Genomic DNA, 23,846 nt, shown 5'->3' on the forward strand with positions numbered 1-23,846 from the left:
GAAAAACCAAAAATCTTCTCAGTGTATATGTCAGGTGGCCAGCACAGCCTTAAGGGAAACAGTCCCTGAGCCCCTGTGTTAAGGGAAATAGTCCCAGCTAATGATGGGGGCGGGGGAGGGGGAGAGGGAGGGAGGTAAAGCACAAAAGCCATTGGGATCTACCAGACCCTACTGTCCTCCAGTTGGCAGAAGCAGCAACCACAGTTGTACAAGAGGCAAAGTGGGTGAGTTGCCGGTACTGCCAGTACTGAATTCGACCCAAGGCAGATACCGGCTTCTGCCTTGGAGTGAGCAGTGCTGCCTGCTCTGGGTGGCCAAGTACTTGTCCATCCTCCTCGTTACAACAGCAGCCTGACCCGGTCATAGGCGGCCATCTCAATCTGGAGTCGGGTCCGAGTGACTAGCCAGGCTAGGCTAGCTTGCACTGGCTGGCAAGCTTCGCCCTTCAGTGCCTGCTGCCCTCCTTCCCTTGGCGCCCTCCATTCCTCTAAACTCTCCCACACCTCTGCCTTCGTAAAATCTAAGCGATTAACTGTTCTAGCTAATCTGTGTCCTACATCTCTCTGCATCATTATTTTTCTTTGATTAAGCCCTTTTTTAATTACTTAATTGCCCCATTATTTCAAGGATCTTACTGTCTCAATCTAGTGCGCGCGTGCTGAAGGACACACGATCGAGTACAGTTCACAAAGAAGCATTCCATGACAAAGGCTTCTGACTAGCGCTTCTATTTTGTCCCTAGAGGGTCGGTCGGAATTGTAACGATCCTGTTGCAGAAGCAGCTTCCGCTGAGCTTTCGGAGAGGCACTAGTCTCTCCGGTCCCGTGCTACTATGCGGGGTCCCGTGCTACTATGCGGGGTGCCGTTACGGACTTGCAGGAAGTTGTCTCCGTCCTGTATCTGCCGCACTTTGGATCGCTGGGGCAGAAACGGAAAGCCAGTCGCCGGTGTCACGACCTGCTCGGGCCCAGCAAGTTTCCCTCGCACCGCGAGCAGGGCCAGCAGGGGGTTCCTGCAAGTAGTTGTACCCTCGCGCCCGGGGAGGGGCGGGGCTGCCGGGGGCGGTGGGCGGGGCCTGGCCGCCGCGGGGCCCACCAATGAAATCCGGAGCGGGCGCGGACTGTGCGCGTGACGCTGCGTAACGGGCCGCGAGGCTGGGGGCGGAGGGGTAGAGAGTCCGGCGCTTTATCTGCGTTTGCGGCGGGGCTGGCTGCAGTGCGGGCTTCGACACCTGGAGAGTTGCCAGCAGCTGACCTTCCTGCCCCCAGCGCTGTGACGGCTTCGCGGCCCTGCCCGCCTGGCTGAGGTCCCCGCTGCTGGGCTCCAGGTAATGCCCGTTCTCCCGACGCCCCCCTCACTTCCCGTCTGGATCCACGCACCCGGGCCGGAGAGGAGGGGGATAGAGGTGGTGGCAGCAACTCCAGCCCGGCGGCCTCGGCCTTGCCCTGGGCCGGGGGGCGGAGGAGGCCGCCGGGAGCCCGGGGAGGGGAGCATCCTCCAGCCCTGGGGAGTTTGGGGGATGGAGAAGGCGGGAAAGTTGCCATCGGGCCCCCGGGTGACTGGCAGCCTTTTAAACCTTGGTTGGAGGTAGGTTTGGTGTGTCACACGTGCTGTGGCGTCCCTCAAGCCGATAGTAAAGAAAGTTATGAATTAGAAGACGTTCCATTCCTTAAAAAGCGAAACAAAAGAATGCACTCAGAAAGTCAGATTCTAATTGATTTAGGGAGAAAAAAAAACGTGCGAAGAGGGACATGGTACTTCAAGACATTCAAGTCGTCTTGCCTGGGCGCCAAAGCCTTTAATCAAGCTCATAATTTAGCCTTAAATATTAGGATGTAATTAAGTGTGTGTCCTTCTTAAATGTTAATAGCCAAGCAGTTTAAGTGACATACCTATTTAGAAGTTATTTGTAAAGGAGAAACAAGTATAAGCTCTATAGTCTCTCTGCATAGATTAAGTTCATTGGTCAGTTAATATTTAAGTGGCTGCCATCTATTTAAACTGCTGGGGTTTTTTTGTTTGTTTGTTTGTTTGTTTGTTTTTTTGAGTACTTGGCTTTCCCTTGACATAGAATTCAAGTTGAAGCATTTTCCCCTCTTGCTTTAAGTTGGACAGTATGGATGAGTGACTTGTTTGAGAAGCTTGCGTGTTGTGTAGGCATGAGAATGGATTTTGGAAGGCACTCTGAGGCATTCAGAAGACTAATCATTTAATTTAAAAAATAGTCACTTAAGAACACACGTGTCTTGATGCATCCCACACGTAGAACTCACTAAGATTTCACGTTTCTCTTAGGATGAAGACCAAATCACTGCTGCCACTCTTCCTAGCTCCAGTTGACTTTGGGCCACTTTCCTCCTGGCCCTCTGGGCTCAATCCACACTAGTTTTATTTTTGTTCTAAGAAAACATTTTTCTTTTCCCTATCTCCTGGTCTTTAAGGGTTTCCTCCACCCCTTAGGCACTATTCTCTCCCTTTTTCCAATTCCTATATGGTTCCTCTGTTTATCACCTGAAAATGTCCCAGCACTCTGTTGTCCTTAGCAGCAGTTAATCATCCATTGTAACAAGCTGCATTAGTTACCTAAGCCTCTAAAGGCTTTGTTTGGGTGCTGGCATGTAAATTTCAGGAAAGCTGGGCTAGACCATCTATTTCTGTCTCAGTTCTCCAGTCTTGTCCAGCACCTGGCACAAGGAAAGAATGAATGAGTTGGACCACAGAGGAAGGAACTTTTGAACTGGAAACATTGCCTAGGGAAGAGTGCCTATTTCCTTTGGGAAGGAAATGGAAAAAGGTTTTAATGGATTTATTTTTGGAATTTATCAGGTAGGATAAGTGCTGTAAGAGAACGGTCTTTGTGCTTTAGTTTTGCTAATTGACTTAATGACCTCATTCTTTGATGTGTAAATATTGTGGGATTGTATTGGGGCACACCTATGTTTAGAAGGAAGAGGGAGAAATTTTGTTTTGGATTGTAAATTTATCTGCATTTATTTCTGTCTTCTCTCCCCTGAACCCGGGAGTGATACAGCAAAGTTTTTCACTGAGAGTAAGCATTCAATATTTATTTTACAGATTTATAGGTTCTTTTGAAAGCTTTGTTAATAGGAACACTGTAGGCAAGCTACACTTTGTTTCTCAAGTCAATTCTCTTTGTTTTGCTTTGTTAAACAGAAAATCGCAGGCCCATGACCCCAAACCTAGATTTAATACCTCATCTACTTGCAATTTCAGTCTCTCCCAGAGAAAGAATCTTAATTAACCTTACTGATAAGACCTGCCTTTCCCTACGGGAAGGTATCCTTGCCTGAAATAATCTACTTTTAACTTCTTAGTCCTACCCTCTGTCAGCCTATGAAAACTTTTTGTTTGCTAGATGGGATGCTGCCCCATTCATGAGTTGCTTAATAAAGACAATTAGATCTTTAGATTAATTCAGTTGAATTTTGTTTAACTTTCTTTTTTAATTAAATTTTTTTAAAAAAGGAACCAGTCAGGAATGAAGAATCCGATAACTAAAATGAAGAACGCATTAGATGGAATCAACCGTAGATTATTAATACCTCCAGAAGCCAAATTAGATGCTATCATTACAAAACACTAACATTACACATGCCATCATTACACCGAACATTACAAAATCAATACACAGATTGGATTCTTAAGAAATAATTGTTTAATCAGTGTGTTATATTTTAAAGTGCTTACCTAGCTAGCCTTATGTCATCTTGGGTATAAATTTTCCTCTGTCGCTTACTGGGCATGTGACTTTGAGCAAGCTTTGTAGCATTTCCGAATCTTTTGCATCTTTTAAAAAGGAAACGTTAAGTGTGATGTACTTGCCCTGGTGTCCAGCACAGTGTTACTGGCTTCGGAAACATTAATGCCTACGTGGTTTATTGCTAAACCCCTTGCAAGCCTGGTCTCATGATTAGTGTTTTCACTTCCTCAACTCATTTTGCAACCCAATTCAATATATTTCTTTGCCCTTCCTGAAACTAATTGTAGAACTAAAGTGAATTGTAGCTATTAATGTCCCCAAATTGTGAAATGTCCCATGTGCTACCCTCCTTTTCATTTTCTCCATTTTTTTGTCCTACTTATATTTTCCATGATATTGGCCATGGGTTACCCCTTGAATTGTTTAACTTGATTTTGAACATTGCTCGCTCCTGGTCCTCCTCTAATCTTTCCTAGCCTTGCTTTTTTTATTGTTCCTTAACTGTCTTACAATACTGGGAAAATTGCTTAACCACCTGTAGAATGGGATAATAGTACCTGTCTACTGCATACGTGGTTGTGAGGGTTAAATGGGCCATAGTAAGTGTAAGGGTAATGTTAGCTTTATCATTTCCTAGGCATTCTGTTGATTTGCGGTCTCCCTGGGAGATCTCCTTCCTGTGCGTTGTCGGCCTTAGCGGCTGCCCCCCTCTACACCGGCAAATCCCAGATTTCCATCTTCAGTCCAGACTTGTATGTTTGTCTGCCTGTTGGTGACTGTCACTTGGCTGATCCACGTGCACAAGACAGTAAACTTATCCACTCCCTTCTCTTCTACAGCTGCTTAGCTTCATGGTGTACCCGTGGTCTTAGCTGAGTTAGAAAACTCACTTAGGATCTGTACTTCCAACTGCCTTCTGGATGAAGCCACCTGAAGAACTCGTAGATGCTTCAGCTTAATGTTTGTAAATTTATCTCCCGTATCTCGTCTTTCTTCGAGAAATCCTTTGTTCATTAGTGAACTCCTGTCATTTGAGCCTTGTTTTAGGTCTATATCATCATACTTCGTGTGAGTGAGCTCCGTGTTCTCCCTGCCAATATCTCCTTTCTCGAGCACATCTGCCATGCTGCCACCTGAGTCATCTTACTCAGCAGCAAATATCAAGTCACCCTGTTGTTTAAAAAACTCTCCCAGCTCCTCATCTGTGTGGTAAGTCCCAGACTGCCTGGTGTGGCTCCTGTGGGCCCCTGACCTTTTGTCCTTGCCCTGCCGTATACCCTGTGCTCAGCCTCATTCCTTCTCTCCCTTTACAGAGTTAAACTAAATTCTCCCTTCTTCAGGAAACCTTTTCTAATCGCCCCTGAGCTCCTGTGGCCAGCAGGCTGAATTCCCTTCATACTCTGCTATCTCAGCTACTGTCCTGTGATACCATTAGGTGTTACAGTCACGTTTTTATGTCTTTTGCCCACTAGATTTTCACATCTGGGGGGCACGGAATCTGTGGATTCCCGGGGCCTGGCACACACTGACCTTGGTGAAATATTTGAAATAATGCTTGAAAAAAATTTCAGGCAAATGGTTTTGCCTTCTGTGTTTAGACTGCCACGGCCTTTTAAAGATGTGCCAAGGTCACCGAAACATGAACAAGGTCTGTACTGGTTCATGGTTTTCCGTGTAGCGCGCTCTCTTCCCATCCTGCTCTTGTGCCTAACAGACTTCTCTTTCTTCTTTCAGCTCTGGCTCCAGTGTCACCTCCTCCCTGAGGACTTGTTTGACTAACTAAATTGTTAGTTATTCCTTCTCTTGACACACACGTGTGTGCGTGTGTGTGTGTGTGTGTACAGTTTACTGGGGTAGACCTGCATTATTACAGCACGTACACCTGATGTTGTAGAAAGAAGTGCTCCACAGATACGAGTTTTATTTTCAGGTAATTGATTGGCACATATCTTTTAAGTGTTAGGACGTTTAAAAAATTGGTTCAAACCCTGGCTGGCGTGGCTCAGTGGATTGAGTGTGGGCTGCAAACCAAGGTGTCACAGGTTCGATTCCCAGTCAGGGTACATGCCTGGGTTGCAGGCCATGACCCTCAGCAACCGCACATTGATGTTTCTCTCTCTCTCTCTATCTCCCTCCCTTCCCTCTCTAAAAATAAATAAATAAAATCTTTTTTAAAAATTGGTTCAAATTGCCTTGCCTTCAGTGTTTTTAATTTAATTAATTAATTTATTTTTGTTTTTAAATCCTCACCTGAGATACATTCACTATTTTAGAGAGGGTGAAAGGGGGAGGGAGAGAAACATGGATCACCGGCCTCCTGCACAGCCTCCCACATACCCACTCCCCAACCAGACTGAACCCGCAGACCTTTTGTGTGGGGGACAGTTTTGAACCACCCAGCCGGGGCTTTGCCTTTTATGTTTAAACTTCCACAGCCTTTTCAAGATGTGCCAAGGTCACCCGGGCATGAGCCTCAGCCCAGGTCTGCTTCGAGGCAGTGATGTGTCGGGGGACGCGGAAGGAACTCGGCTCCTGTGACCACGCAAAAACAGCAGCAACAAAACCCCTGTGTGTGTTCTCTTTCTTTTAACGTCGATTGCCACTTTTTAAAAGTTTTCTTTCTTTGCTGTCATTTATAACTATGCTTCTGACAGTCACTACTTTTTTCTGTTCGAAAAACGGGGACAGGGTCAATGGTTAGCACTTAAAGGAGGTATCGTACACAAAGGTCTAAGAGTGAGGCCGATTGTGAGCACCCACTGACGGGACTTACGATTCTACTGACATGTATTCTGATCCCTTGAATTGTTTCCAGGAGAACTCTCCCCAGTTTGTGAGGTTTCCGTGGATCCAGGGCCTGGCATTGTCAGCGAATTGTTTGCCAGAGTCTCTCAGTTACGTGTCGAGTTGGGTCCGGAGTGGCAGGTGTCGATGGAAAGCTCTAGAGCAGGCCATTTTCACGTGTACACCTACAACTTAAGTCCCAAACTCGATAAATGTCTTCATTAACTGTTTTGTGTTTATCTTTTAATGTTAGTGGGTAAAGTTAGAAGGAAAAGTGACCATAAGTTCCAGCTCTTCCTAGTAGCCTATTAAGATGGTTTCACAGACATGTGAAGGGCAGTTGTTTTATTTCTGTAATGTACGTGAAAATGCTTGGTGCCTATTTGTTAATTCATTCAAGAAATGCATATTCAGTGCAGACTGTATTCCAGGCCTGGTTCTCGATACGTGGGTACAATGGTGAACTGACAAAATTCTGCTTTTCATGGGGGTTACAGTCTTGTGGGGCAGATAGCTAGTAAGTGCTGTAATGTATAAGGCCATACGTGCTCTGAAGCAGGGTAATGAATAAGAGGAACAGGATATGAGAGTATTTTTAGTTAGGGGAGATGGGGGCAGTCCCTGAGCAGGGGGCATTTGAGCAGAGAATGAAGTGAAGGAGAAAGCTTTGAGGGTGTCTGTGGGAATGAGCTTGATTTGCTCAAGAAATAGCACAAGGCCAGAGTAACTATAGAGCCAGGGAGAGACTTGCAGCAGGAGGTTGAGGGTGTCGGGGAGGGGCCGGGAGGTGAGTGAGGGATCTTGGGGGAGTTACCAGATAGTGGTGAGGGCGGGTTTGGAGTGGGCAGGTGACTTGCTCTGACTTACCTTTGAAAAGGATTACTCTGGGTGCCGTCTTAAGAAATAGAGCAGAGGAGAAAAGGAAGCCAGGCCAGTGGGAGGCTAGTGCAGTGAGACGAGGGTGGTTTAGACCGTGGTTTAGGCTGTGGTGAAGGTGGTGGATGTGCTGAGAAGAGGTTAGAATTGGGTATATGTTTTGAAAGCAGAGTCTGATGACCTTGCTGTTGGATTGGATAGCGGAGAGTAAAGAACCAAGGACCACTTTCAAGTTTTTTTTTCTTTTTCTTTTTTTTTTTAAATCTGCACAGATTGACTGTTAGTCCCATTAACTGAGATGGGGAAGGCACTGAGAAGAATGGAATTGGAGGGGATGTTGGTAGTTCACGTGCGGTCATGTTAAGTTTGAGGTGCCCGTGAGACATCTACGTGGAGGCGTCCAGCAGGCGTTTGGATGTGAGCCCAGAGCTCAGAGACTGTTGTGGGCTGGTGTGGGGGGAGGGCAGTAAAGAACTGGCCTGGAGGCACCGGAGTAGGTGAACTGGCGGTGTTCCGAGGACTCGGTGCCGGAAGTCAGAATCACGGGCGTGGCCCAGTGACTGGTGGCGGTGCATCCTAGGGGACGGTGTGACTGGGGCGTAGAACAGCTGGTTTGAGAAGGAGGAATCGAGGAGGTTGGAGGCCAGGGTGTTGGATGGGTCTGTGCACGTGGCCTGATGTGAAAGAAGTGTGGGAGAATCAGCGAGAGGGGAGAGTGAGTGAGGGAGGTGTTCACCGCTCCGCGAATGAGGGCCGGGACCAGGAAGACTGCACGTGCCTGCCACCGGAGAGGTGTATCCGCTGTGATAATCTGGCCGGGAGGAGGAACGGGACCTGGAGGTGATAGGGAACAGGGAGGATGGCCCCCCTCCCAGGCCCTGTGCTAATTGGGGTACACCTCACCTAAGGGCAGTGGTCCACCTTAGCACAGAGACACCGCTGAGCACTAATTACAGCTTGAATCTGTGACTTAGCAGCAGCTCAGGTAGTTTGCCTAGCGAGTGTCTAGATTGGTAAGGGGGTAGACTTCGGTCCTGTTTTAGGTGAGTGGTCGAAAAGGTCGGCTCTGCTTGACCCCTCCCCTGAGTGAGTGCGGTGGCTTGCTCACTGGTCTCTCGCCTGCGCTCTCGACCTCACGGTCTGCTCCCCACACAGCGGCCAGAATGATCCCTATGTCTAGAGAGGGAACCGTGGAGCTGAGCACTGCTATAATTTGCCCCAGTGTTTTGCATAACAGCTCCACACCGTTGCTCACACGCAGGGCGGGAGGAGCTCAGTGCAGACATCATCTCATCGTTTTACCGCTTACGTGGTCTGAGCATCTGGTCGGAATGGAGGTGAGGCAGTTCAAGTAATAGCTGTCCTTCCTAACATCTGACAAGAATGGTAATATTATCTTGGAAGCCACGTGGTGTTTGAGCTGCCCTTGAGGAAATGTGTAATTACAGCATTTTATTTGTCCTCCTCTGGTACATCACAGAGCAAACAAGAAGAATTGAGGGATGCCATGGTTCAGTGTTTGACTGTGTCACTTGGCATACAGGAAGTATGTGTGTAGGTATCGGATCACTTGACTCTTTTTTTCATTTTTAAAAGAGATTTTATTTGTTTTTAGACAGAGGGGAAGGGAGGGAGAAAAAGAAGGAGAGAAACATCAATGTGTGGTTGCCTCTTGTGTGCCCCCCACTGGGGACCTGGCCTGCAACCCAGGCATGTGCCCTGATGGGGAATCGAACTAGTGACCCTTTGGTTCACAAGCCAGCACTCAATCCACTGAGCCACACCAGCCAGGGCAGATCACTTCAGTCTTTACAGTTGGTTGTTAATAAAATGTTGGTACTATAGTGTGTACCATCTTTCTTTTCTGTGATGATAAACTGGTAGTATTTATCTTCATTTTCTAGATGAACAAACAGATTCAGAAAGGTTGGAGGATTTACTGATATGATAGAACAGAGTTGTAAACTGCGGTGTTCTAATACCAAATCCTGTGCTTTTCCACTGTGCTGCAGTTCTCACTTGTGGCTAATAGAGGAGTTCGAGGTCAATGACATTAGTGTAGGCTGTGACAAAAAGGTTTTGTTGCGTTAGTGCTTTCTTCCTGGGCTCCCCTGGCCAGCAGATGAAATCACGGCAGCACAGCTGTGCAAACGCAGGGCCTGTGTTCCAGCTCCGACGTAGGCGTTCTCCTCCAGAGTGGGCCGGCGCTTCCTAGTTCCGTGACTAGGGGCGTAATGTTTCCGCAGAATGCCCAGGCTTTTTCTTTTTTTTTTTTTTTGCCTGTTAAACATCATTTCTTTATCAAACTTGGTTTATTAAGTATTTTTACCTCTTAATTAGTGCTTTTAATCAGCGTGAGATAACTGATTTTCTCACTGGGTTGACAGTCTCAGCCAAAAACGAAGTGATTGTTTTCATTCGCCTGTGTTACTCACTTTATGTGATAAATGTGCAGTTATTTCTTTCATTATTGAAATATTTGGAGTAGTTTTTGCATGCCTTTAGGAGTCTCGGGGGCCGTCCACCCCCGGTGAAGGTCAGTGGTTGTAGATCTTACTGTTGAGTAGGGTGTGCAGAGCTGTTAACAGTAAAGATGATGCTCATGGCTGCCTCCCAACATACCGTTTCCTCTCGGTTCTCTGAATTTAGAGCGCTGTGTCCTCTCACTTAGAGTAACTGGTTGTGGTACTACTGATATGTCCGCTTTCTGTGCTAATGCATGCCTTTTCTGCTGCCGAGACTCTCCCCTAGATTTCGGGGATTCGAGGGGTAGGCGCCATGAGGTCCCTGTCTTTGAGAAGCTTGTGCGAGTAGTGTCAGAGGGAGCAGTATGGCTCTCTGGAAGTGGTAGTAAGTGAGATAGGAGTCACGGCAGCAGTGGGAGCGCCGAGGAATGGGAGATGACAGGTGGTGGGTCAAAGAAGCCTCAGCAGAGGACGCGAGTCGGGCAGCCGGGTGGTTGCAGGGGAGGCTGTGGAACCCGACAGTTCTGGTTTCGAATCCCAGCTCTGCTGTTGGAGAGTCATGTGATTGGGGGCCAGTGAAGTCCCTTCTCCAAACTACATTTCCCTCATCTATAAAAGGAGGATAATACCTCCATTCTAAGTTTGTAAGGTTTCAGAGGAACAGGTAAAGGACTTAGCAGCACAGAGCCTGGTAGGTACGTGATAGCTGGCAGCCGAGTCAAAGCCGCTGCTGCTGCTGCTGCTGCCGCTGCTGCTGCTGCAGATCCTGCAGCTGTGGCTGTGACTCTTGCTTGGAAGGTGAGTGCGTTAGCCAGGTAAAGACTGGGCAGAAGAAAACGGGCTTTCTAGAGACAGGAAGGAGTGTAACAGAAGACATGGTGACCAAAGACATTATTTGAGGAACAAAATAAGAGGACCTGCCTTAAAGGTTGTACTGGGATTAAAATGTGTCATACATGTATAAAGCACATGAGCATTCAAAAGGAGAGTCCCTGTTTCTAACCCACTTTATCCCCTACAGAATTTGTTCCTCTTTGAAACATCTCGCTTCTTTTTGCATCTTTCTGTCTCTGTTGTTTTCTTCCCTGATTTCTACTTCTTGATGTCTTACTCTGAGGGCATCCCGCATCCCTCAGAGGTTGGTTGTCTGTTCTCACTTCTCTGATCTCTTCTGTTGAAGAATTAGATCTTCTGGCTTCCTCTGTCACTGTCACACAAATGACTAGCAAATTTGTCTGTTGCCTTGACCTCTTTCCTAGGTTCCTCTTAATTGGGACTTACCGGCTTCCTAAGATTTCTACTTGGCATACACACCCACTCTTTCATAATTACTCCATTTGTTCAATTTCAGGAAAAAGTTAGGAGGAGACCTATCCGTATTTGTCAGATTTTTACTTTGCCAAGCAGTGATATTTAAGGAAACCATCAAACTCACCATGTACTACACTTCATACAGAACAGGACATTTTAAACTAAATAGAGCTTAGAAAGCATATAACAGAATTTAAAAATATGTAGCTTTAAACATAACATAGTGAGTATCTTATTATTTTTCTTTTCGCTCCACACTAATGGAAACTTCATACAATGTAAAACACTGCTTTGGAGTCAGCCTTGGTCTGTCTTGACATTGAGCTGTCCAAACTTTGACTTGAATCATGGTTTTTGGTGCTTAAAATGGCTCACCCCTGCCTCACTGGAGAAAAGTCCTAATTTCTTAGCTTTTTACAATTTGATTCCAGCTCTCTTTTCTAGTTTTCCCCTTCACCATATTTGTTTTATCGATTTTTAAAAAATGGAATTGATGGTGTAGGTAGTTCCAACAGGACCCGGGCTCAAATCGGGCCGCGTCATGGGCGGTGCGGTCACTGCAGTGGCGGGAGGAAGGCGGCCCCGGGCTCCCGGGAGCTGCTCCGGGGCGGTCAGGAGGCCCTGGCGTTGCCGCCAGACAGCCTGGTGCTTAAAGCTCGTTCTTGGTGTTTTATTGAACACAGACAATTTCACTGACCGTCACATCAGAAAAGGCCGTTCTGTGACCACAGTGGATCAAGACAAAAACAAGTCCGTGCCATCATCACGTCTGAACACAGACAAAACCTGAATGTTGTCCAAGTCACAAAACTTCCAGCACCCTCCTCCCCAGACTAACATCAGGGATGGTTTCTGCTGTGCCAGCGCAGCGTCAGCCTCCCTGCAGGGGCCTTCTCGTGGAGACTGGTCAGGAAACCCAGTCATAGGCTTGCGGTGTGGGTGCCCAGTCTGACGGCACCCACACTGCAGTGACCCTCTGCCTCTTTGGACTCTGCCCCAAAACCAGCTAGCCAAGCCCCAGATCCTAGCTAAGTCATTTCCAGTGCTCGCTTGCTGAGGCGCCCCGCAGTCTCCCACGGTGTTCGCCCCTGACAGACCCAACTTGTGCAACTGCAGGTGCACTCCTGGGGTGCGGATGGGGGGCACCGACAGTAAGTGCTTTGAGCCTTGATTTTTCTCCTGTGTGATCGGGGAGTAGTAACAGCTTTTTTTGCAGAGTCGCAATGAAAATTAGATGCGAAGGCAGAAAGCAGCCAGCAGAGTACTTAGCAGGTCTTCAACAAAAGCTTGTTTCTTGTCCTCTGGAAAAGATCAGCTGCGGTCCCTTGAACAGGGCTTCTGAGGATTTTGTTTTAACCCTTTCTTACTCACAAGTGCCCTGTTCTCTTCCTGCAGGACTGGGTCCAGATACCTTGTTTTCCCCATTGACGTGACTACCTTGTGGCATCTTTGTACTTCCTTTTATTATTGAATTCTTAATTTTTCATGTAGTTATGCCTTGTTTGTTCAATTAAATTGTCCTTTAAGAATGAGGGCTATGTTTGCGTACGGGCCTTTGAAACCAGTCAGTTACTTTAAGGGGACTAATTTCTTTGCATTTGTTATTGTATCTTGTACTCAGAAAATGCTTAAACGTAATCAAAGTAAAACAGCAGGAAGAGGAGATACCGTCATTTTTTACCTCCTCTTATATGGTGAAATCATGTAATTTGCCCAAACCAGATACCCAGTTCAAACCTTTGTACGTCTTCTTTCCTAGATAGCACAATGGTAGGCGAAGACATGTCTCTAAGAAAACGGCTCTCAAAGTCCAGGGAGAGTCCAGAAGAAAAGGAGGACCAGGGGAACCCTACGCAGCAGTCCCCAGAGACACCTACAAATGGTGAGTTTTTTATTTTGTTGAGGTGACTTAATGAAATAGAGGACAAACGCAGGGTTCTAGAACAGGGTTGTCATCTCTCCAGCTCTGTCATACGTGGGTGTGCTGGCAGGCACTGCAACGATGCAGAAGAGAAAAATATGCTGATACAGAAGTTACAAAGGAACACTGATGTAATTGTCCATCACAGCCACCTCAGATGCTCCTGGTGACACAGCACGTCTCATAGAGGCGAGCTTTACGGATGTAAGTGGGGTTTGCAATACATACTTCAACGCAGGATTTATGTTACATAGAATTTCATGTCATGAATAAATTAGGAAATAAGCTTTCTTCTTAATACAGTCAGGGAACATTTTGGGATTATCTGCTGTGTTTTAGACACAGTCCATCCATTTGTTCACTCCTTCAACCACCTAGACTGCCAGTTATTACTGGTGCCCTGCTGGGTGCTGAGGCTCATCCCGACGGTCAGTGTAAATGTGTTTGTCCTCAGGGAGCTCTGACTTAAGTGAATGAGATTCTGCAAACACTCCTCTCCGATGAACCTAATTGGATTATTATGAATAAGTGCTACTAATTACTCTTTTAATAGATGTAATGAGCATAACGAGAATAATAATCAGGATAACTGACCTAGCTCACTACAAGGCTCTAAATCTTGGGAGAAATAGATTAGGAAGTTTTATTCTTCTATCCAAGTCTGCTGAATACGTGCATACAAAAATGAGTGTGACGTAGTGCTTGTTCTGAAGGTCAAGGTTTGTGCTGAGATTGATAGACCTATAAACACAGCTCCAACTGATGCCATCTGTTACATCAGGCTGTTTATTTTTGCAGTGACATTTGTAAAGGTTTCAATTCAACAAGGATTTGAAAGTCTGAGGCTTGTTTGGTTAACAAGTGGGGGCGGAAGTTTGAGACAAGTTGTCTGACGTCCTGAACTTCTTCGGAAAACAACCTTTTGCTTTTCCTACTTAAATGTAATTGTAAATTTCAGCAGCTGGATCCCCAGAAAAGAGATATTTCTGCTTAAATTTGCATAACAAAGTTTATTGAGTGCTGTACTCTTAATTAGCTATTTATGAAATGTTTGTGTTATGTGTGGGCTAGTTTTAGTGTGATATAAAATATGAAATCTGAGCCAACACTAGATAGAAACATTTTTCTTTCATGGTTTAGGGACTGGGGGATAATGCATTTTGTTTGACTTAGAGACAGAAAAATTACTTTTCATTGAAACTTTCTGTTGCGTCTCTGTAAGAGAGATACAATTTTTTTCCATGTCCCAGTTTAAAAAAATGTTTAAATTACTCTGATTTTTATGTATTTTTTTGTACTCTGTTGTTTTAGTTCATTAAGTTTTAACCATTTCAGATTTTAGTGCAGATATTAAAGATTGAGTTTTTAGCTTAAATCAGGTATGACCTTCTCCTCAGTTTAACGTTAAATAATGCTGATCTGAAAGTAGAATGTGTTTCTCTGCTTACCTAGATATTTGTTCAGTTAGGGGAATTAGCAGATGAGTAACATGGGGCCTCTTAGTTTTAAGGGCTCAAAGGACACCAAGCCGTGCCAGTTGGTGTGGCCCCCACCCAGGACCAGGGACATCTGCACCCACTCGTGGCTTATTAGAAATGTCCCACCTCACATTTATTGTCCTACCTTCAATTTTATTCATGACATGACTAAAATTTCATTTTAGTAACATTCCAGGTGACTCATATGCAGGTTAAAGCTTGAGACACACATCTTAGTGGCAGTTTTCATTTGGGGTTTGTGTTAGGGTCTTTCAGAGAAACAGCACCAGTAAGACATATGTAGATGCAGAGAAAGATATTTATATTATGAGGGACTGGCTCAGATGGGGGCTGGGAAGCCCCACAGTCTCTCTGCAAACAGGAGGCCCCGGGGGAGCTTAACCTTAAGTTCGCCCTTAAGCGATCTCCCTAACCTTAGGGGTCTGTGTCGTGCTAGCCTGAACCTTAAGTCCAAAGTCCTGGGAATCAGAGCTGAGGGTCTAAGTCTCAGTCCCAAGGCCAGGAAAGTGCCATTGCCCCAGGGCAGTTCAAGCTAGAGAACCTGTTGTCCTTTGCCTTTCATTGTCTTCAGGCCCTCCAGCCTTGCAGAGGGTGAGTTTCACCCATCTGCAGATTCAACTGCTTGTCTCTTCCCTGCAGACACACCCAGCTACCCGGGCTTCCCTTAACAGGGTCACACTGGAAGTGAACCGTCAAAGGTGTGCCTGAGAATTAACCTGAAAAATGAAAAGTAGCCAACAAACGAAAACAGCTCCTTGGACCCCATTATAAATCTACTGCGTTAGAATCTCAGGGGAGGGTCCAGGAGTGTTAAGTTAAGGGCGGGAAAGGCTGCCGGACGACAGCGGCAGGCACTCTGACTCAGCCAGAGCTGCCTTGCAGTGCATGTCTTCGACAAAACCCCGAGGGCTTTCCCCCTGAACTCAGGGTGCGCAGTTCTTGAGTCCTTATTCTGCGGTTCACAGTTCTAGTGATGTACGGGTAAAATGACCGTATGTCCTAATTTGTTTAGGTGAGTCGTAGTTTTTACCCATGTCCAGCGTAATTCTTTATGGTGTTTCCTTGCTTTCTCAGAAGTGTCCCAGTTTGTCTGATAAACTGTATGATTACCCAAACTTTGGGTTATTGAATTAATAGTGGCCTTTATAGTGACTACAGTATTTAGTTCACATTTTCACAAAAGTATGCTTAGCTTATCCAGTGCCTATTAGGTGAAATTATGATTAATTAGCTTCCTTATATTCTGTTGCATTTGTTTGAAATAATACCAGTTCTAAAGATAACTTTTTGTCTAAATTGAAACTTATTATTACCTTACTTTAAAAGTAATGTGTGCTAATAAAAAAAGCTTGTGTTGTACTATGATGTACATAAAGTGTTCAGTTAATCCACAATTTATAAAATAGAAAAAAGAAAGCAGAAATGACTTCAAATTCTGTCATTGAGAAATATGTCCTTCCAGAGATACGTAATCTCCATAGATGAGGAACATTTTACACAAATAGAATATTTTACATGCTGTTCAGTAACTGGAGTCTCCGACACATTGTAGATGCCATCCCTTTGTCAAGCAATAGATGAATGGCTATCAAGTATTTTATACACGTCATGTACAAAATGTACTTCTTTCTCCAATGAATATTTAAGTTGTTTCTTCTTTTTCTGCCATAAACAAATGGTAATGACTATCTACATATTTGTCAGATGCCTACAGAGGAACTGGAGGGTTAAAGGATGCTATTTTAAAATAGTTATTTTGATACATAGTACAGGATTGCAACATGTACCTTAAAATTATCCTTGTGTGTTTTTGTTGTTATTATATTTAATTTTTTTCTTTTTTTGTTGCCTGTTTAAATTTAAAAAATCTTATTTTTTCCTACTATCTCTTTTCATGACAATGTGCCTGTCATTTCTGTTCTTTCTTTCTGATTTGCATCTCTTGTCACACACTGTGGAATCGGTTGTTCTCGAAGTAAATGGAAATGAGGACCCTGTATAACTTGATGGGAAAAGCTAAGACTGAGAATCTTGTCTAGACCAAATGTTCTGCCATTTACCAGTTCTGTCTTTACCCTAAATGTGGAAATATGACTTGAGTAGAGGTTGGTCTGAGTTCTTTTTCTTTTTTTCCTCCTTATTTTCTTTCCTCCCCTTGATCCTCTGTTTTCTGCTCCCTTCCCCTCTGACTTTATTTTTTCTTCTATTTCTTATTTTTCTTTAAATGGATATAATTTACAAACCATGGGGTTCACCGTTTTAGCGGTAGAAGTCACTGGTTGTCGGTGCATTCACTGCATTTACAACGGTGTGGGGAAATTTCCTGTGGTGCGCTGGACCCTTCTGGAGGACGGTGCCTGGAGACCAAAGGAAGAGGCCGACAGCTCAAATTAAGACAAGTAGGGGGAGCAGGACACAGCAGGGTGTGTGACACCAGCAGGAAGGTGGGCTCCATGCACTGTGTGCAGAGCGGCTGGGAGCTCAACACACAAGCCTCCAGGAGCACAGGTGGCTTGAGGCCAAGTGGTTGAGAGCTGCACATTCCCAGGCAGTAACGACTCATGTAATGGACCTTCTTTGTAAGAACACTGCTTTCAGGTGACAGGGGCTCACCCCTCTCTGGGCGAACTGGCGGTCACTGACAGCAGCTTGCTTTTCAAGATGGCGCCGTTCACGCCAAGCAACAGAAACTATTTGCCCAACAAATTATCTTCATTGTTTAGTTACAGAACATTTGTATCATCTCCAGAAGGAACCCCATGCCCTTTTGTTTTTAAGTTTTTTATTTATTTATTTATTTAGAGAGGGAAGGGAGGGAGAAAGAGAGAGAGAAAGAGAGAAACTAATGTGCGGTTGCTGGGGGTCATGGCTTGCAACCCAGGCCTGTGCCCTGACTGGGAATCGAACCTGCGACACTTTAGTTAGCAGTCCGCACCCAATCCACTGAGCTACGCCAGCCAGGGCCCCATGCCCTTTTACAGTCACTCCCCACACTCACCTTCTCCCAGCCCTGGCAACTAACTGCTCATGTGTTCCCTGTCACTTTGGATTTGCTTGTTCTGGACATTTTATATAATGGGAATCACTGAATACGTGGTCTTTCATGTCTGGCTTTTTTCACATAGCAAACTGTTTCCCATGCTTTGGCATGTATCGCTTCTTCGATACTTCATTGTGTGGAAATACTTACTACATTTTGTTATCTGTTACCATTTGGTTGTTCAGGTTGTTCACTCTTATGGCCAGTAGTGTTAAGTAGATTCACACTGTTGTTCAACAGATCTCTAGAACTTCTTCATCTTGCAAAACTGAAATTATCTCCCATTAAACAACAACTCATTCCCACAACCCCCCCCCCACAACCCCCTCCAGGTAAGCACCAGTGAATTTGTGTCAGTGGATTTGGCTACTTTAGATACAGCATGTAAGTGGAATCATACTGGCTCAGTTCACCCAGCATCATGTCTCCAAGGTTTATGTGTGCTGTAGCATGCGACACACTTTCCTTCTTGCTTCAGGCTGAAGAACACTCCATTTCATGCATCTGTTATGTTTTCTTTACCCCATTCATCCAGTGATGGGCTTTTGGGTTGCGTCCACCTCTTGGCTACTGTGAAAAATGCCGCTGTTAGGAACATAGGTATACAGATACCTTTTTGAGAGCCCGCTTTCTGTTCTTTTGGATAAACACCCAGAAGTGGGGTTGCTGGATGGTGTGGTGGTTCCAGTTTTAATATTTTAAGGAGTTGGCACGTTGTGTCCCGCAGAGGCTGCACCACGTTGTAGTCCCACCAGTGGTGCCTAAGGGCTGCGGTTCCCCACATCCTTACCAACACGGGTCGTGACCATGACTTTAAAGAGCAGCCGTCCGAATTGGTGTGGGGCGGTACTTCATTTGCATTTCTCCAGTGATTCACCACGTTGAACGCCTTTTCATCCACCTGTTGACCATTTGTGTATCTTCTTTGGAGAACTGTCTATGCAGGTCCTTGGGTCATTTCTTAGCTGGGTTAACTGTTCTTTGTTGTTGAGGTGTAGGAGTTACCGAGTTAAATTGTAGGGGTTATGTCCGGGAAGTGAAATTGTTATCAGATAGATGACTGACCAGTATTGCCCCTCATTCCATGGGTTGCTCTTTCACTCTGTTGATCGTGCCCTTTCACGCAGAGAAGTTGTGAAACTTGAGATGACTCCATTTGTCTAGTTTTGCATTTGTTGCCTGTACTTTTGGTGTCACGTCCAGGAAATCATTGCCAAGCCCATGGTCATAAAGGGTTTCTCCTATTCTCCTTTTTTCCCAGGAGTTTTATAGTTTTGGGTCTTATACTTGGGTCAGTAATCCGTTTTGAGTTAGTTTTTGCCTTTGCTAAAAGATAAGGGTTCAACTTGAGTCTTTTGCATGTGGATATCCCACATCAGTTTCAGGATTACTGCCATCGGTGGTAGGCCGGAGAGTGTCCCCTCTCCTAAAAGGCCCTAAAACTTGGAACCTGTGAATGCTTCTTTACATGGCAAGAAAAGGGGTGTGTGTGGTGGGGGGGAGTCTTTGCAGGTATAATTAAGCTGAAAATCTTGAAATAAGATAATCTTGAATATTCATGTGGGCCCTGAATGCAGCCGCATGTAAGTAGGAGGCACAGAGATTTGACCCCACACAGAGGAGACCGTGATGTGGAGGTGGAGCTGAGAGAGATTTGCAGAGACTGGCCTTGAGGACTGGCGCGACGTGGCCACGTCAGAGGATGCTGGCAGCTGGCAGAGCCGAAGAGCCAGGGCCAGATTCTACTTAAAGCCTCCAGCGGGAAGGTGGCCTTGCTGTGATGCCTTGATTTCAGCTCAGCCTCCAGAGCTGTAAGAGAATAAATTTCTGTTGTTTTAAGCCACCAAGTTTGTGGCAATTTGTTACACCAGCAACAAGAAACTAATACACCATCCTAACAGTATTGAATCTATCAATCCTTGGACATGGGGTGTTTTTTGGTTTATTCAGGTCTTTAATTTTTTTCAACAGTATTTTACACTTTTCAGACTGTAAGTTTTACAGTTTTTTTGTTGAATTTATTCCTAATTATTTTGTTTCTTTTGATGGTATTATACATGGAATTGTTTTCTTACATTCACTCTCTCATTGTTTCTACTGTACAGAAGTGCAGCTGGTGTTTGTGTATCGAGGCCATACCCTGCAAACAAATTGTTTAATTTGTTTTTTGGGTCCTACAGTTTTTGCATGTGTTTTGCAGTATTTTCTATGTACGTGATCGTGCTACCTGCAAATTGTAGTTTTCTATGGGGTTTTGGTAGATGCCCTTCATCAGACTGAGGAGGTTCTCTCACTTACTGGTTATGCTTATTCTTGACTACCCTTTATTTGCCACTTTGTTCATTTGATGGCTAATTAATTAATATAGTAATAATAACAACCACTAACAGGTTTATCATATACCAGGCACTGTTTTAAGTGTTTTATAAGAGTTAGCTCAGTTAATATACTGTAGTTCTATTTAATTTCAGTGTATATGTATGTATGTGTGTGTATATATATAAAATATATATGTAAATATCTGAACATAGAGAGCAACATGGCTTTTGTAACAAATTTTGAAAATCTTTTGGCAAAATGTGAAAAAAGTTAATATCATCATTGTCCTGTAATCATGCCTCTTCATCCAGTAGGTGCATCTAATGCTGAAACGGGCCATTCTGCAAAGAGCTTTGACCAGCTGAATAGGTTGAGGGTACATTTGTTTTCCTCCGTAGGATAAAAGCAAAACATGTTTGTTTTAGAAAATGAAGATAACCAGGAGTTCAAGTGTTTGTGATTTTCCCTTGGATACATTGCTAGACGTTGTTTTTAGCACAGTTACAAGGCTGTCGGGGTGGAGATCCCCAGACCGTCCTCTGGGACGTGGCACTCCCGGTGGCAATATGGCAGTCCCCGTCAGGTCACGCTGCTCTCAGTTGAGGATGACGTGGCCTTTTGAGTAAACTGGCGTCCGAGACATGAAAAGTCTCCCTCACTTTGTACAATGAGAGAGAACATAATTACCAGCAGAAACAAAGTTACTGAATATTAGTACTTTTTATAGCTTTAAGGTCAAAAGAATGAGATTGAGTATTTTAGCATTTACAAGATTAGTAAAAAGAAATGCAAGATGGTAGCTAGTACTTTCTTCAGCAGCTTCTTAAACTTCTTAAAGAAAAAGAATGATGCTAAGAAATCAGCCTGGAAAGGTTTCAGATTCTAAGAGGGCAGAGAAAATACTGTCAATGATTATTTTTTCTCGGGTGTAATGTATTTCAGGCAAATTTGTCTTTTAGGAGAATTGCTGAAAATTACTCTCACAATTTTGCCCAGGCATAAATGGTACATTCAGTTTTAAATGATGGAGCATGAGGCGTGAGCTGACCACTTTGAAAGAAAAGGTGGTCTTGAAGGTTTTGCTTCTAATGAGATATTGTTTCTCACTGCCCAACCCTGGGGCAGGAACATAACCATAAATTGTAACAGTATTCTGATGGGGAAAACCATACAGTCCACTTTATGACAGTTTTTTAAGACGTAGTTGCAAGAAATGTGTGTAGGTAAAATGAGGGAAGAGCTTGAATTTTCTGATCTGATTTTCCTCGTTTATCAAGAGCATTCTGGAGTCTAGTTTTAATAACTTTATCAAAAGTTAAATCTTGGAATTCTAAGCTCTTAGAGTAAGAATTGGTCTTAGCTGTCATTTAATTATGCCACTGCATGCAGCACACACACCCGCGACTGAAGTCTGGTCGCTGCTGTCCAGCCGACAGTGTAACCGTGTGTTGGTAAGCACCTTCGGTCTATGTGTAAGCGTGTGTGCCAGCTTGGCCGGTAGTTCAGATAAGCGAGACACTAAAACAGAAGATAGTTCGGCGCTGCAAACAGTCGTTCAAGTTAAGTGAATTACAGTAACTGAATGGAATGGGAGACCAGCAGGGGGAGGGCTACCTTGCTGCAGAGTGGAAGGAAGAGCCTCAGAGGAGTAGAATTTGAGTCTGGCCTCTGTAGCGCATGTGTATGGTGTTTAGCTGCTTCTAGGGAGAATTGCTGGGAGGAAGAAGTACAGTGGGTTGTGTTTTGTTTTCATGGATAGGAAGACAAAATTGGACGGGCCAGGAGGAAGTCAGAAGATAAGGCTTAAAGTCTCACCGTGTGTATAGTGATTGAGTGACCGAGTGACCGCATACCCACACGGGTGACTTACAGCCTGTCGGTGCTTAGGTTTCCTCTTGCAAAACAAAGGAGAGCAAGTGGGAGAGCACTGTGCGCAATATGTATAGCACTGGGTTCACCGAGGTCTTATTTTACCTTCTCGTTGATGGTGCCGGCAGCTCTTCTGTCCCAGGTCCTACGGTAGCTTCCCAGCCTTCTGCTGTAAAATAAGTCAACCAAGAGTTATAATCTACGTGAAATCTTTTACTGTTTCTACCAGAAATTATCTCTTGATTTTAAAATAAGATCACATGATGATGTAACAGTTTAATGGTACTAAGGCTAATTCTCTTGTTGCGTATAGTGTGGGCAACCCACACAGTTGATTCAGGTGCAGCGATAAAAGAAAAATAAACCAAAGTTAACTCTGCTTGAGTAATAGAGTTCCTGGAATCATTTTGATTATAGCCTTAAAAAGGTTACAGGCCAGCCCTGGCCGGGCGGCTCAGCCAGTTGGAACGCCGTCTCCTACTCCAGAAGGCTGCGGTTTTGATCCCCCGTTGGGTGTGAACGGGAGGCAACTGACAATTTCTCTCTCACATCAGTGTTTCTCTCTCCCCCTTCCTCTCTCTCTCAAATGAATAAACATATCCTTGGGCGAGGATTTAAAAAAAAAAGGAGATTGAGAATTTTTTAAAAAGTTATAGACCAATTGCGATTGGTAGTTCCATTTATTATTTTTGTAGATTATGCATAATATCCCTTTAAAATCTGAGTCTGTTGTCCTCATGCTAAAAGGGGCTATTTCCTCTTCTGCTAGGCCTCATTCAAGAAATAAAAGATATTTTGGTTCCATTAAAAAACAAATTGCTGAATATGTTTATACATTTTTAGATTTAAAGTACTATATATTTATTTTTAAAATGCAAACATTGTAGAAACTCATAAAGTAATAATTTTCCTTTAAATAATCATCGTTATTCCCCCCCCCCCCATATGTGGGATTGTGTTTGGGATATTTTCTGCAATTTCCTTTTCCAAACTTAGAAAATCTTAAGACATCTTTTTCACTCAGTATGTGTATACGTAAGTGTCATTCTTTTAGAAGGATTTGTGTAGTGTTTTTGTTGCACAGTGCTTGCTAGTTTATTTAACTCATCCTTTATTGATGGGCATTTAGGTTGTTTCCAGGGTTTCAGTATTATAACAGTGCTGTAGAGAACACTTTTGAAACAGTGTCATTGCTTACTTGTGCTAGTGTACTTGTAGGGTACATTTTTAAAAGTGAAATTGTTGGGTCAAAAAGTTTTTGCATTTAAAATTTAGATATTACTAATTTTTTAAAATATTTATTTATTTATTTTTAGAGAGGGGAAGGGAGGGAGAGAAACATCAATGTGTAGTAGTTGCCTCTTGTGCGCCCCCTACCAGGGACTTGGCAAGCAACCCAGGCATGTGCCCTGACTGGGAATCAAACCGACAACCCTTTGGTTCTCAAGCCACTACTCATTCCATTGAGCCACACAAGCCAGGGCTAGATATTACTAATTTTACTTTTAAACGTGTTATACCACTTCACATTCCCATCTATATTCTTACCCCATACTCTTGCCAATATGTCTTACCAATCGTTTTAAACTTGCAATTTGATGGGTGAAAAACACATAGCATAAATTTGTTCTCATGAATTGAGGTAGAGAACTTTTTAATATATTTATCGACCTTGTATTTTTTTTCTTTAAAAACCCTGTTCCTATCCTTTCTCCATTTTTGTTCCCTATCTGGTAGCTTTTTGTCTTTTTTTTTTTAAGAGCTCTTCTATATTAATGAAATTAATCCTTTGACGATCATGTATCGATAATGTGACTATTTTTTAACTCATTGTCTTTTGACTTTGCTTATGGTGTGCCTTGCCACATTTATTTTTTATCTAATCACATGTATTATTGCTTTTAGATATCTTGTCATGCTTAGAAATCATCCAAGATAATGAAAAAGGAAAACTGTTTTTTTACTTATAGTTGTTTAGATTCAAATATTTAATTCATTTGGAATTTATTTTGAATAATAAGTGAGTTAGGGATTTAATTTT

General features: G+C 44.0%; 1 protein-coding gene across 1 annotated transcript in view; it reads left to right on the forward strand.

Annotated features, from left to right (window-relative positions):
• The first annotated feature begins 1,126 nt into the window (after window positions 1–1,126).
• The window catches only part of SOAT1 (sterol O-acyltransferase 1), a 52,197-nt gene continuing 29,477 nt past the window's right edge, over window positions 1,127–23,846 (forward strand). The window contains exons 1-2 of the mRNA XM_045838485.1: window positions 1,127–1,327; window positions 12,917–13,039. Of these exons, the coding sequence (XP_045694441.1) occupies window positions 12,925–13,039 (115 nt within the window). The 5' untranslated portion in view covers window positions 1,127–1,327; window positions 12,917–12,924. The remainder of the gene's footprint in view (window positions 1,328–12,916; window positions 13,040–23,846) is intronic.

Source organism: Phyllostomus hastatus, unplaced genomic scaffold, assembly GCF_019186645.2.
Source record: "Phyllostomus hastatus isolate PE091 unplaced genomic scaffold, TTU_PhHast_1.1 phas_contig_283, whole genome shotgun sequence".
In the NCBI taxonomy this organism is placed as follows: domain Eukaryota; kingdom Metazoa; phylum Chordata; class Mammalia; order Chiroptera; family Phyllostomidae; genus Phyllostomus; species Phyllostomus hastatus.